This window comes from Gregarina niphandrodes (assembly GCF_000223845.1).
Source record: "Gregarina niphandrodes unplaced genomic scaffold scaffold00040, whole genome shotgun sequence".
NCBI classification, from domain to species: domain Eukaryota; phylum Apicomplexa; class Conoidasida; order Eugregarinorida; family Gregarinidae; genus Gregarina; species Gregarina niphandrodes.
Genome location: NW_011646043.1, coordinates 68600 through 80168, shown reverse-complemented (window position 1 = coordinate 80168; position 11569 = coordinate 68600). Strand labels below are relative to the sequence as shown.

General features: G+C 56.3%; 3 protein-coding genes across 3 annotated transcripts; 2 read left to right on the top strand and 1 right to left on the bottom strand.

The window, feature by feature from the left end:
- Positions 1-23: 23 nt before the first annotated feature.
- GNI_146420 (putative type I fatty acid synthase) lies at positions 24-4564 on the top strand (the record flags this gene model as incomplete). The annotated part of the gene is made up of 2 exons (XM_011135861.1): positions 24-922; positions 991-4564. The coding sequence occupies 2 exons, from the start codon at positions 24-26 to the stop codon at positions 4562-4564; spliced, it is 4473 nt and encodes a 1490-aa protein (XP_011134163.1).
- Positions 4565-5234: 670 nt separating this feature from the next.
- GNI_146410 (SNF2 family amine-terminal domain protein) lies at positions 5235-8200 on the top strand (the record flags this gene model as incomplete). The annotated part of the gene is made up of 2 exons (XM_011135860.1): positions 5235-8089; positions 8161-8200. The coding sequence occupies 2 exons, from the start codon at positions 5235-5237 to the stop codon at positions 8198-8200; spliced, it is 2895 nt and encodes a 964-aa protein (XP_011134162.1).
- Positions 8201-8377: 177 nt separating this feature from the next.
- Positions 8378-10372, bottom strand: GNI_146400 (WD domain, G-beta repeat protein; the record flags this gene model as incomplete). The annotated part of the gene is made up of 1 exon (XM_011135859.1): positions 8378-10372. The coding sequence occupies one exon, from the start codon at positions 10370-10372 to the stop codon at positions 8378-8380; it is 1995 nt and encodes a 664-aa protein (XP_011134161.1).
- Between the last annotated feature and the right edge of the window lie 1197 nt (positions 10373-11569).

Below are 11569 nucleotides of genomic sequence, written 5' to 3'. Positions count from 1 at the left end.
CGCGTGAACCGCCTTTCGCTTACATGGATTTGGAGGTGGCCGGTTGCGACAATTTGGAGAATTTCGCGCGCGTGTTTGCCGAACATCCCCGCGAGGCGGAGTGGTTGGAAAATGGTGGGGAATGGCACGTGAGTCGACTGAAGCAGCAACCACTGGCGCAAGAACGTGGACCCTGTGGTGTCTCGGTGACAGAGCCGAAGCGATACCTACGGGATCAACTTGCAATGCGCCCCGTCCCGCGAGCGGAGGCTTTACCGCTGAGCGAAGAAATGTTGACAGTGCGTGTGCTCGCAGTAACCATCACACCCGCACACGTGCGCGCACTCCGTGACGACGGACCCGACGAAAACTGGGCCAGTCTGCGCTGCCCCTTCGTCGGAGTCGTAGCCGCTGGAGAGGCCGCCGGACGTGTTGTAAGTGGCTGCAGCATTGGCGTGTGGCAGGCCTTCGCGGTCGTTGACGCCACGGAGTGTCAGGGACTGCCCCAAGACAACCTCTATCCTCTAACCAAACACCTTCCCGGGCGACGCTGTGTACATGTCAGCACTGCAGAAGAGATGGCGGAACAACTAAGCACACTCGAAGAGGAACAGGAACAGTTGTCTCCAGAGCAGACGGGTGTCACGGTATGCTGGCGGAGTCCGTTGAGTCGTCGGTTGTGTGTGGAGGACGTTTCGCGTGATGCGTACTTGGTTACCGGTGGTTGGGGAGGACTGGGTCTGACCACGGCCAGATTCTTGGTGCAGGAAGGCGCACGAACGCTGTACTTGGTGTCACGTCGTGGACGAGCGGTTGAGGAGTCTGCGGCGACAGTGTTCTTACGAGCGGCCGAACGAAGCGGTGTTCGCGTCGTGGGTGTCGCCGCAGATCTGGCGGAGCGCGAGGGAGTGGTGCGTGTGCTGGATCGTGTGGCGATGGATGGGTATGTGTTGCGAGGCGTGTTCCATTGTGCGGGTGTCTTAATGACTTCCCTATGAGCAACCAATCTAGGACACATATCGACGCTACATATCTCCCGAAGGCTGCAAGTGCGTTGTGGTTCGAGAAAGAGTTGGAAGCTAGGAGTGGCTGGGACCAGAAGTTGGAGCACTTTGTTCTCTTTTCTTCAGTAACCAGTTTGGTTGGTAACTACAGTCAAGTGAACTATGGTGCTGCGAACTCAGTTCTTGACTGTATCGCCAGCAGCAGACATGCACGTGGACTGGCAGGACTTAGTATCCAGTGGGGTCCTTGGACGGAGCAGGGTATGGCCGCGGAGCTGGTTGGGATTATGGAGAAGGTTGGCATGAGGGGCCTTAGTAATGACGCCGGGTTGCGTGTTCTGCATGCTGCCATGTTCGAAAGCACCCATGCTGAGTTCGGCGGGGCAATCGGCGCCCAAGCGTTTGTGTGGAAACGATTCCTCCGTCGTTACACTAACATGCCACGTTTCTACGGCGCGTTGCCCTCAACGTTGCTGAATTCGGGCGAAGCGGGCGACGTGATTGACTTGAGCAAGCTAACACACGAGGAGTTAGTCGGGCTGTTGGCGGACATCGCGCAACAGGTCAGTGGCACCTCGGAACGTCCTGATGCAGACACTGCCATGATTGACATGGGCTTTGATTCGTTGGGAGCCGTGGAGTTCCGGAACAATGTTCTGGACACAACTGGAGTGCGGTTGCCCCAGACGTTGGCATTCGAGAATCCGAGTTTAGGCACATTGGCGGACCATATTTTCGCCGCCGCTGGAGCCAGTGCTGCTGCTACCAGCGCGTCCAAGTCTGAGTTGCATGGAAAGGCGACGCATGAGTGGCTGTTGCAAGTTTTCGGGGTCGAGGCGGAGCGTGCAACACTGTACATCGAACCATTCGCGAACCACTTCCCCACGCTCGGCGACCTCATTGGTGTGGAAGATGTTGACACCGCTCTTCGGACAGTGATTCAAGTGGCAGACGAACGCGATCGTGGCACTCTAGCCATCGCATGGAACGAACTACAGGACAAGGCGTTGGGTCAAGCGGGTCAGACGGTAAGCGCAGGTGCGGTAAAGAGAACAGGAGCTAAGGTGCCGCATCCGCTCGAAGACTTGGCTATGCTGAAGGACGAACTGGTGAATGAGGGAGGCTTCATGCACTTTGATGTGAAGAAACTGCAGCCGATGACACCTGTGCGAGATACCAAACGTGTCTTACTCACTGGCGTTACCGGCTTCGTGGGACGATGCCAGATCGCTGCATTGCTGAAGCTCTCTCGCGAACGTGACATGGGACTTACCGTGTTCTGCATCGTGCGCGCACGATCCGTCGAACATGGAATGGAACGTATTCGTGAAGCTTGCGTGGAAGCTGTGGTGTGGGAGGACTGGTTTGCTGACCACATTGAGGTTCTGCCTGGCGATTTTACCAAGACCGATTTGGGAGTGGGTGGTGAGAAGTTCGACTGGCTTTGCAGGAACATCGATTTAGTGTATCATACTGGTGGTGATGTTAATTTGTTATGTAACTATAGCAAGGTGCGTGAGACGAATACGTTATCTGTGCGAGGGATCGTGAAGTTGTGCACCACGCATAAAGTTAAAAGTCTTAACTTCACCTCCACGTTGGGTCAGTACCCGGATCTATTTGGGTTCTTTACGAACGAGTTTGCCGACCGGTTCTTGCATGAGGACACAGGACCTCGTCTTGATGAGATGGAGAAGTACTTCCCGCCACAACGACAAGGGTACCCGTGGTCGAAGTGGGCTGCAGAGATGGTGATCCGAGAGGCGCGATCAATGGGACTCCCGGCACATATCTATCGACTACCTAACATGTATTGTGGCTATCGTACTGGCTACACCAACCGTACGGACTATGCTACGGCGTTGATGATAAGTACCATTCAGGAAGGTTGTTTCCCCATAAGTTCGGCGTTTGCTGTGCTGACTCCAGTTGATATAATTGCGGACATGGTTGTAGAGGGTGGTTTGTTACTTGAGCCGGAAACACGACAGCATTGGGTCTATAACCTTATCGATACGGCCTTAGTGTATATGAAGGATATGGAGGAATGGGCGGCCCGAGCGGGTGTGCAATATCGAGGTGTGGATTTGGACACTTTTTTGCAGCGTGTTAAGAAGCGCGGACCATCAAGCCCTGTTCATCGATTTGTACCACTCATGCAATACTGGCGTCAATACTGGTTTAGCCAAACACCTCGTGAAACACCTTGGCCAATTCGCACTCAGAATGTCTTCGATGACCTCCCACATCAAAAATGGCCGAAACAGGAAGATGTCTTCCGAGCATCCTTCTTGTACTGCGCAGCCCGAAATTACTTCCCCGCTGACTCTCTATCCGTCAGCATTGACACCGACAAGATCATTGAGGCCGCGGAAAAACAAACCGGACTCGACGACCCTGGTGATGACTTTGGCCTTATGCTTGAACCCGTACTGAAACCATTTAGTGATGAATTGACAGAGAGCAAAATATCTATTGGCGGTGGCGCTAACATGAGTTTCATAGGGAAGCTTTCACTCTTCAGAACTAGCAAGCAATACCTCATCAATATGCTTGTCATGACCGACAAGGAGAAGCTATATCCGGTGATTCGGCAACAAGTTATTCGACGACCTCTGGTGATTACCGGACTCAACCGGTCCGGTACCACTTTCTTACAGAACCTCCTATGCCAGGACAAGAAGAATCGCGGCGTACTCTATCTTGAACAAGTCGCACTGTACGGCGAAAACGGAGAATTCGATCAGCATGGGCTGCCTGACGACTATGACATCCGGAGCGATCCCCGTGGGCGGTATGCTCAGGACCTGTTGGACGCGCAACTTGGCATGACCGATGAATGGATGCTCATACACGCACAAGACGCATACAAGCCTGAAGAGGAATTCCTCATCATGGAACACTCCGGACGGTCTTACAGTATCTGCGTAGAGTTCGCCGTCAAGTCCTACCGCAACTGGCTACTTGGACTCGACCAACCTGAGACCGACCGGTTCAAGGAGCTCAAGGTGGGCTACGACTTCCATCATCGCTTCCTGCAACACCTGCAATGGCAACGCCGCGGTGGCGATCGATTCCTACTAAAGATGCCTTTCCACTTGTTTGCACTGGACGCACTGTTTGATAAGTACCCCGACGCCCAAGTCGTCATGACCCACCGCGACCCAGTAGAGGTAATGGGCAGCTGGTGCTCTCTGGTTACACACGCTCGCGAACGAACTAGCAACAACGTCGACCCCAAGGAAATTGGTGCTGTCGAACTCCGTGACATGAGCACCATGATTGACTGCGGTATCCAGTACCGGAAAGCCCACCCTGAACGAGCCAATCAGTTCACAGACGTCCAGTTCCATGAACTCATCTCCAATCCCATTGAGACCGTGAAAAAGATTTACGAGAAGTTCCAACTCCCTCTGGAACAGACCACCGTCGATGCTATGACCGAGTTCATCAACACCGACCGCGCACAGAAGAAGCAGAGACACCACTACACCCTAGATAATGCCGGACTTAATGAAGAGAAAGTCAGAGGGGCGTTTAAAAACTACTACGACTCAGGATTCCTGACTCTTCGTCCGTGACATGTAGTGTGTGCACACACTTTTGACATTGCGTCCGTGCAAACGGGTGATCACTGTGGCAACGCAGTATAGAATAGTTTAGTTTTAAATCAACAACGCGCACAGATACATCGTGGTTACAGAACATAGGGGTTAGCGCACATAGGTCCAATTTCACGGAGATAGGTTTTCCGTTGTGAATGGATGGGTGGCGTGTGGTCCAAAAGTTCTTGGGCTGCCGTGAGCGACAACCTCGTAATGAGTAACCTCTCCCCTCGCTTTATTCCTGATCACTTTGTTCCTGATCACTTTGTTCCTGATGGCTTCGCCTGATCGTTTCTGATCTCATCATACACACACACCTGATCATTCCCGGTGGCGTTGTTTAGAGACTGAGCGTTGCAACGTGGAGGTGTCTATAACACGGAGAAAGACGGTACCACTCAACGGTGACAGGGAGGAGGATTGGTTCAGTCTGTCAGAAGCTGAAGTGGAGTCTTGTGATAAAAAAAAGCGACTAGATCAGACTGTTGACGAGAAGAGACGGTTGGATGATGTCCCCAATCGCGGCCTCCCCGTTCTCGGGGTCCCCACCCGACCGGAGAGATATCGACCGGGACCAGAGGGACGTCGACCAGAGGAACCTCGACCGGAGGGACGTCGACCAGGCTTGAATGGTGATGACCGGCTAATGGAGGATGCCAGACCCCGCATCAAGGTGATCGATCCGGTGGTGAATGCTGATGGGGCGAGATTTCTTTTCAAGCACTATGAGCCGACTAGCACCACTGTTTCGGAGGAGGCGGCGGACAGTGGCATTGGGGACGACGACTTGTCGGCTGTGAAGAACACGGGGCGTCTGGAGGAATTGGCAAAGGGGGTGCCGCGGACCATTTCGAGCTCCATCACGCTCTACGATTACCAAGTGCTGGGTGTGGGGTGGATCATTTCTCTGTACGAGCAGCGGCAGGGCGGCATCCTGGCGTTCGATATGGGACTAGGGAAGACCGTGCAGGTGCTGTGCGCACTTCGCTTAATAGCGCAAAAAATCGACCGTACGACCCAACACCTTTCCCGGACTGGGGTTCAGCTTTCGTTCGATCTGGTCGCAAACAATGGGCTAAAAACAGCGTCTCAAGACAGCTCCTGCGCTCAAGACAGCTCCTGCGCTCAAGACAGCTCCTGCGCTCAAGACAGCTCCTGCGCTCAAGACAGCTCCTGCGCTCAAGACAGCTCCTGCGCTCAAGACAGCTCCTGCGCTCAAGACAGCTCCTGCGCTCAAGACAGCTCCTGCGCACAAGGCAATACGGCCGCACCGGCCAAGGCGCAGGGCAAGCCAAAACGGCCACTGCGACGGCGGTACTTCGTGGACTCCGACGAGGAGGAGGAAGAGGCAGCGCACACCTCAGCGAAGCAGACGGCTATGGGCGGACCTCCCGACTTCGGTTCTCCTGACTCTCAGTCGCCCCACTGTCGGTCACCACATCCCCGGTCGCCATCATCAAGATCTTCTCGGTCTGTTTCCGACAACGCGTTATTTGGCTCGTCTGATAATCCTTCTGACCACTCTTATGATCACTCGCATGACCACTCATCACACTATCCCGCTGATCCGATGGCGGAACCGCGGGCGGACTCGGGATCCAGGGACGGGTTGCGAGTGCTGCTGTTGTGTGGCGCTTCAATGTTGGACAGCTGGGAACATCACATGCGCGGGATCCTGCAAGCTAACTGGTTGATCTGTCGGTACCATGGTGGTGGGAAGACGGAAGCGTGGGAGGCCTTTGTTCGTGTTGAAGAGGGAGATCGGGACCGGGCTCGGGACCGGCCGGTGCATCGTTTATTGTTGACGACGTACGACACATACCGCGCGAAGAGCGACTTATTCACGGCGAATCGGTTCTGGGACATGTTCGTGGCTGACGAGGCGCAGGCGTTCAAGAACCGAAGCTCGTTGCTGTTCAAAGCGGTGGTGAAACTGAAGTCGCGTTCCAAGGCTCTGCTAACTGCGACCCCTATCATGAACCAGTACGCAGAACTCTGGGCGCTCCTGACGGTGATTGATCCCGGTATCCTGGGCCCCTACGAAGCCTTCGTCAAGCGCTACGGACCCATACTGAACTACAAGGGCAGCGGAAGTACCAGCTCCCAGGGCGGTAGAAAGGACAGCAGCTCCATTCTGGCTGAGTTCCGACGGCGGGTTTTACCTTATATTTTCCGTAAGGCGAAAATCCATCAAGACTCCGCCACGGCCTTGCAGGCCCTGGAAGCCTCGGAGGGCGCTGTCCCGAGAAATGCCGCCACGAGAAATGCAGTCGTGGGGGGCGAGGTGGGAATTGAACCCGGGACTTCGGCTTCCGAAGACGCCTCGCCTGTGCTGCCCGGCCTCGTAAACGTGGTGGCGATGTTCGAATTGTCACCGTTACAGTGGGACATTTACTCTCACTACCGAAAATTCAAGAGCTTCGGAGACCTACAAAAGGCCATGATCAACATCGCCTACTTGTCTCGTCTCTGTCTTCACCCAAAATGTTCCCTACCCGTCTTCTGGCGGGAGCTGGCTATGTGCGGAGACGATCTAGCTGGCGACGACCTGAATGGGAGGGACGACCTGGGCGGGCGCGGCGACCTGGGTGGGGGTGATAACCTGAATGAGAGGGAAGATCTTGTCACAGACCCGGTTTCAGAAACTGGCGCGGAGGCCGAGTTGGATTTGTTGGCGCGCGTGGAGTGTCTGATGACGGCTGAGGAAATGCGACGGGCGTGTCCGAAGCTGCAGTTCCTATGGACGTTTCTGGAAGGGCTGTTAGTCACGGAGCACTCGGTGTTGTTCTTTTCTAAATATCGACGTATGCTGCAGCTCGTGGAACAGACGGTATTGCAGCCGCTCCTACGAAGATGGTCGGACCAAGAGAAAGGGTGGGGCCAAGGGGGTTCGGACCCAGGGGGTTCGGACACAGGGGGTTCGGACACAGGGGGAGGGGGGTCGGACCCAGGGCCAAGGTGGCGCTGGGTGCGTCTGGACGGGACGATGGGTCCGGAAGAGAAGCAGCGTGCCGTGACGGCGTTTAACGGTGACCCGTCGTGTCGGGTGATGTTGTTGACAACTCGGGCCGGTGGCACTGGACTAACGCTGACTAAAGCGAATCGTGTGGTAGTATTGGACCCGTCATGGTGCAGTACGGATGATGAACAGGCAATCGGCCGAGCGCACCGCATTGGCCAGACACGGCATGTAGTCGCCTACCGACTCCTTTATGCAGGCACCATCGAGGAAAACATCTTCCATTACCAGCTGCATAAAACAAAGCTGATTAATAATGTCTTCAAAGAAGTTCATATACAACACCGACTCTCTCACGCAGATCTCAAAAACCTATTCCGATTAAAGCGCCCTCAAGACAGCACCCTCATCGCCATGTTCAAGCAAACTCTAACAGCTGACCAAGTTGACCTACTGCTACGCGCTATCAGCAAAGACCTAAAACCGGAGACCGACTCAGTACCAAGCAATATACCTACTAGGCTGCACGCTCTCGGGTTCTAGTAAGCAGAAAGGAAAACGCACCAAGCAGGGGAAGTGGGGGTTGCGCACACCGATTCTATGTTTTGTTTAGCCCTTTGGATGACGTCTTGGCCAAGAAACATTCTCGCTAGGCGCCATTCCCCTGCTGCCTGAATGCCTGACGTATCTCCCAAGAGACTTGGCTCCCTCTCCCTCCCTCCCTCCCTCCCTCCCCTACGAAGTTTTGAACGTGCAGCGTAATTGAACTGAATGAAACTAGCTAGCTATCTATCTAACCATTGGTCATTTCCCGGCTCGGCGGCCGGGCATCAGTTGCCGAAGGCGTTCCAGATTTTCACGGTGCCGTCACCGCCGGCGGTAGCGACGAGTCGGCGGTCCGGCGCGGGTGCCATGAAGAGCACGCGGGAGGTATGTCCGGTCAGCGTTTGTACTTTGCGTAGACGTAGTTTGCGTTCTCCGCGGGGTTTGAGATCCCAGAGGTTCACTTGGTTAAGAGTATAGCCGTGACTGGAGAAAAGTTCGAGAGTAGCTGGAGACCAGTGAAGGTTGCAGACCTGGCTCTCGGTCTCGATAGAACAGAGCTGCCATTTGGCTTCTGTGTTCCACACGCGCATTGTTCGGTCATTCGTACCACCGCCGGTAGCAAGAACACCATGTCGTGTAGGGGCCCAAGCCAGTGCCTTGACGGCCGCCGAATGGTCCGCGAACTTAGCCACCGGAGTAGCTGGCTGTCCCAACTCCCATAGAAAGACCTTATTGTCATTCCCGCCACTCGCCAATGTGGTGGCCGAATTGCGTGTGCCTGAACCGCGTGGCGCCGCCGCCGTTGCTCGACGTAAGGCACGTAGTGTCTGCCGTTGCGTCTCACGTAGTGAAACGCGCGCAACTCCGCGTGCACGCAAAGTCTCTGCTTCCAGGACTGACCAAAGCGAAGATGCAGGACGAGCATTCTCCTCCAAATCCGGAGCCCGGACATCAGCCAATATCAACTCCTCCAAGTCCGGACCCTCCGCGCTCTGACTATTCAGCGACGGGTCTTGCTGGTTAGCCGGTCGCCAAGCGAGACCGCAAACCTCCTGCTTATGCTTATCGATCTCAACGGCAGGTGCAGCCGAACGCACGTCGCTCACCACCAATGTCTTGTCACGACCACCACTGGCAAGCAATTGCGGGTGGTCCGGGACCCAATCCAGAGCACCCACACGTTGGCAATGGGGCGACAGCACAGCCACACAACGACCCACAGCCGCGTCCCAAATTTCCACGTCACCCGAACGCGTTCCCAGGGCCAAACGTCCGTCCGTACTCCATCGCACTGAGGTATATTCCACACGGTTCGAAGACGAGGATGTACTGCGCTCCGGCACAGGCGGAAGAGAAGCAATTCGTCCACTCGGTCGACCCTCGACAGCCGTAGCGCGCATCGCGGTCTCGGGAACGGCCCCGTCAACATCCGCCACCTGGTTTGCGCCGTTAACCGATTGCCCCATACTCAGGTCTCGAGACTGTCCCATCTCGCCGCCGTCCGTTATGTAGTCGTCCTCTTCCGCCTCGCCCATTTCTACACTGGGAAGCAGTTCGGGCGGGAAGCGCAGCGCCCCCTCCTCCTCCTCCTCTTCGGGCACGAGTGTCTGGCTTGCAGGCAGCGGCGTGCGCGCCAGCAACTGCGACGAGCGGCTCGGGCTGAGGCCGACGAAGGCGTTGAAGGTCTGAGCGATAACGTTCGCCAGTCCAGCGGCGCGTCTGCGCGGGTGCGACGGACTTCCGGGCACCAACGGCGTCCGGTCGCTGCCGCCGGCGCCCAGCGAGCCCACGACCGTCAGACTTGGATCCAGCAACAAGACCTCGCCAATACAGGCCATCGCAATCAGACCCGAATTTGGCGTCGTAAGACCGGCACCATTAAACTCTGACGGCCCTTGGTTGGCCGACAAGCTGCCCCAATGCAGGATGTTCAGGTAAAAGTCGTCTTGGATATTAGGCATCGTTTTCTCTATCACGCAACTCCGATGCACCTTCCGGCTGCGCTTATAGTCAAACATCGGGCACCGGCAGGACGGAAACACGTCGCAGAGGTACTGAACCTCCGCCTCCACGTCTCGGACCCAATTTTGCGCACCAGCACACGCGTGTGCGCGCGCCGGAGAATGCAAATATCCTTTCTGCAACAACGCCCCGTTGTCGCGCCCGCCACGCTCGTCGCGCCCGCAGCAGTCATACAACTCGTACGGCAACACGGCTTTCTCCCCCATTCGATCATTGCAGCCGCATTCAGGATTGTAGCGGTATGATGCGCTGTACATTCTGCCGATCTTACTGCCGATCAGCGGACCACGCGCCGGTCAGCGGTTTTTAATCAAAATTGGATGCTCCCTGACATCCTTGTGTCTATCGTCAGATCATGTTGTAGCTACATAAGGTAACCAATCTACCAGCCAGTTTTCCCACTCGGCCATCCCTTACCCCAAGCTTCTGACTCGGCCATGTTTTGTCTCTGTGTAGTCTCTCTCGCAATAAGTACAATGAAAATAGGTTGGCAACGACCCTGAAGGCTCAGGAGGAGGCCGCGACTCGAACCACCAACTCCGGCCGCACTGTGGTTACAAGTCAACTCGAGAGCTCCATTGGTCTCGATCAGCCCGGCATCCGAGAGGCCGCCAGCTTGGAGTTTGGCGCAGTCTCCTCGGACGCCGCTTCGGCCCAATTGCCCCCGTCGGCACCAGAGAGGTTTGACGCCGAGCCGCTGGAAGTAGACACCGGTACTGAGGATCCGTACCACGAGTGGGGAGAGACGCCGCTCCCCTCTGGTCTGCGCAGACTGCTAGACCGTAAACGACGCTCCGTCATCTGCCAGCTCGGGACCGGAATCTACTACAAAGGCGTCCGGCCCCTCTCCGATAGAGAGCTCCTTCTCGGTGAAGGCTGCCTTCCCGCCCGAGGGGCCAGGTCCCTTCCCGCCCGAGGGGCCAGGTCCCTTCCCGCCCGAGAGGCCGGGTCCCTCGAACGTCTCCCTGGATCTCTCCACGGTCGCCGAGTGAAGCCGGCCGCCGAGACGGCTCAGCTGGTACCCTGGCCGCCGGGAACCGTGCTCCCGCCGCCGTCAGGCTCGAAAAGACGCAAGCGTCCTCACGCTCTGTCCGACGCCGCACGACGGAAGCGCAGTGCGCCCGCAGGTGAGGGCGCGGTTGCGTGGGCCCGAGCGTCGCGCACCTGCACATCCGACATCGAGTCCGGTCTCGACCCCGACGTTGAGGACCAAGTCGTTGAGGACCAAGTCGTTGAGGACCAAGTCGTTGATGACCAAGTCGTTGAGGATCAGACCGTTGAGGATCAGGCCGTTGAGGACCAAGTCTCCGGGTCTCCGGTCGGAGACAAATCTCCTGCCGAAAAGTCGGTTGCGCGGGAGTGGCGTGAACGGGTGCAATCGGCGGTGCAGGGGGCAGTCCGAGAAAGGTTTCGATGTGATTGTGCGGCTTCGCATCGTCAGATGTATTCCTGGG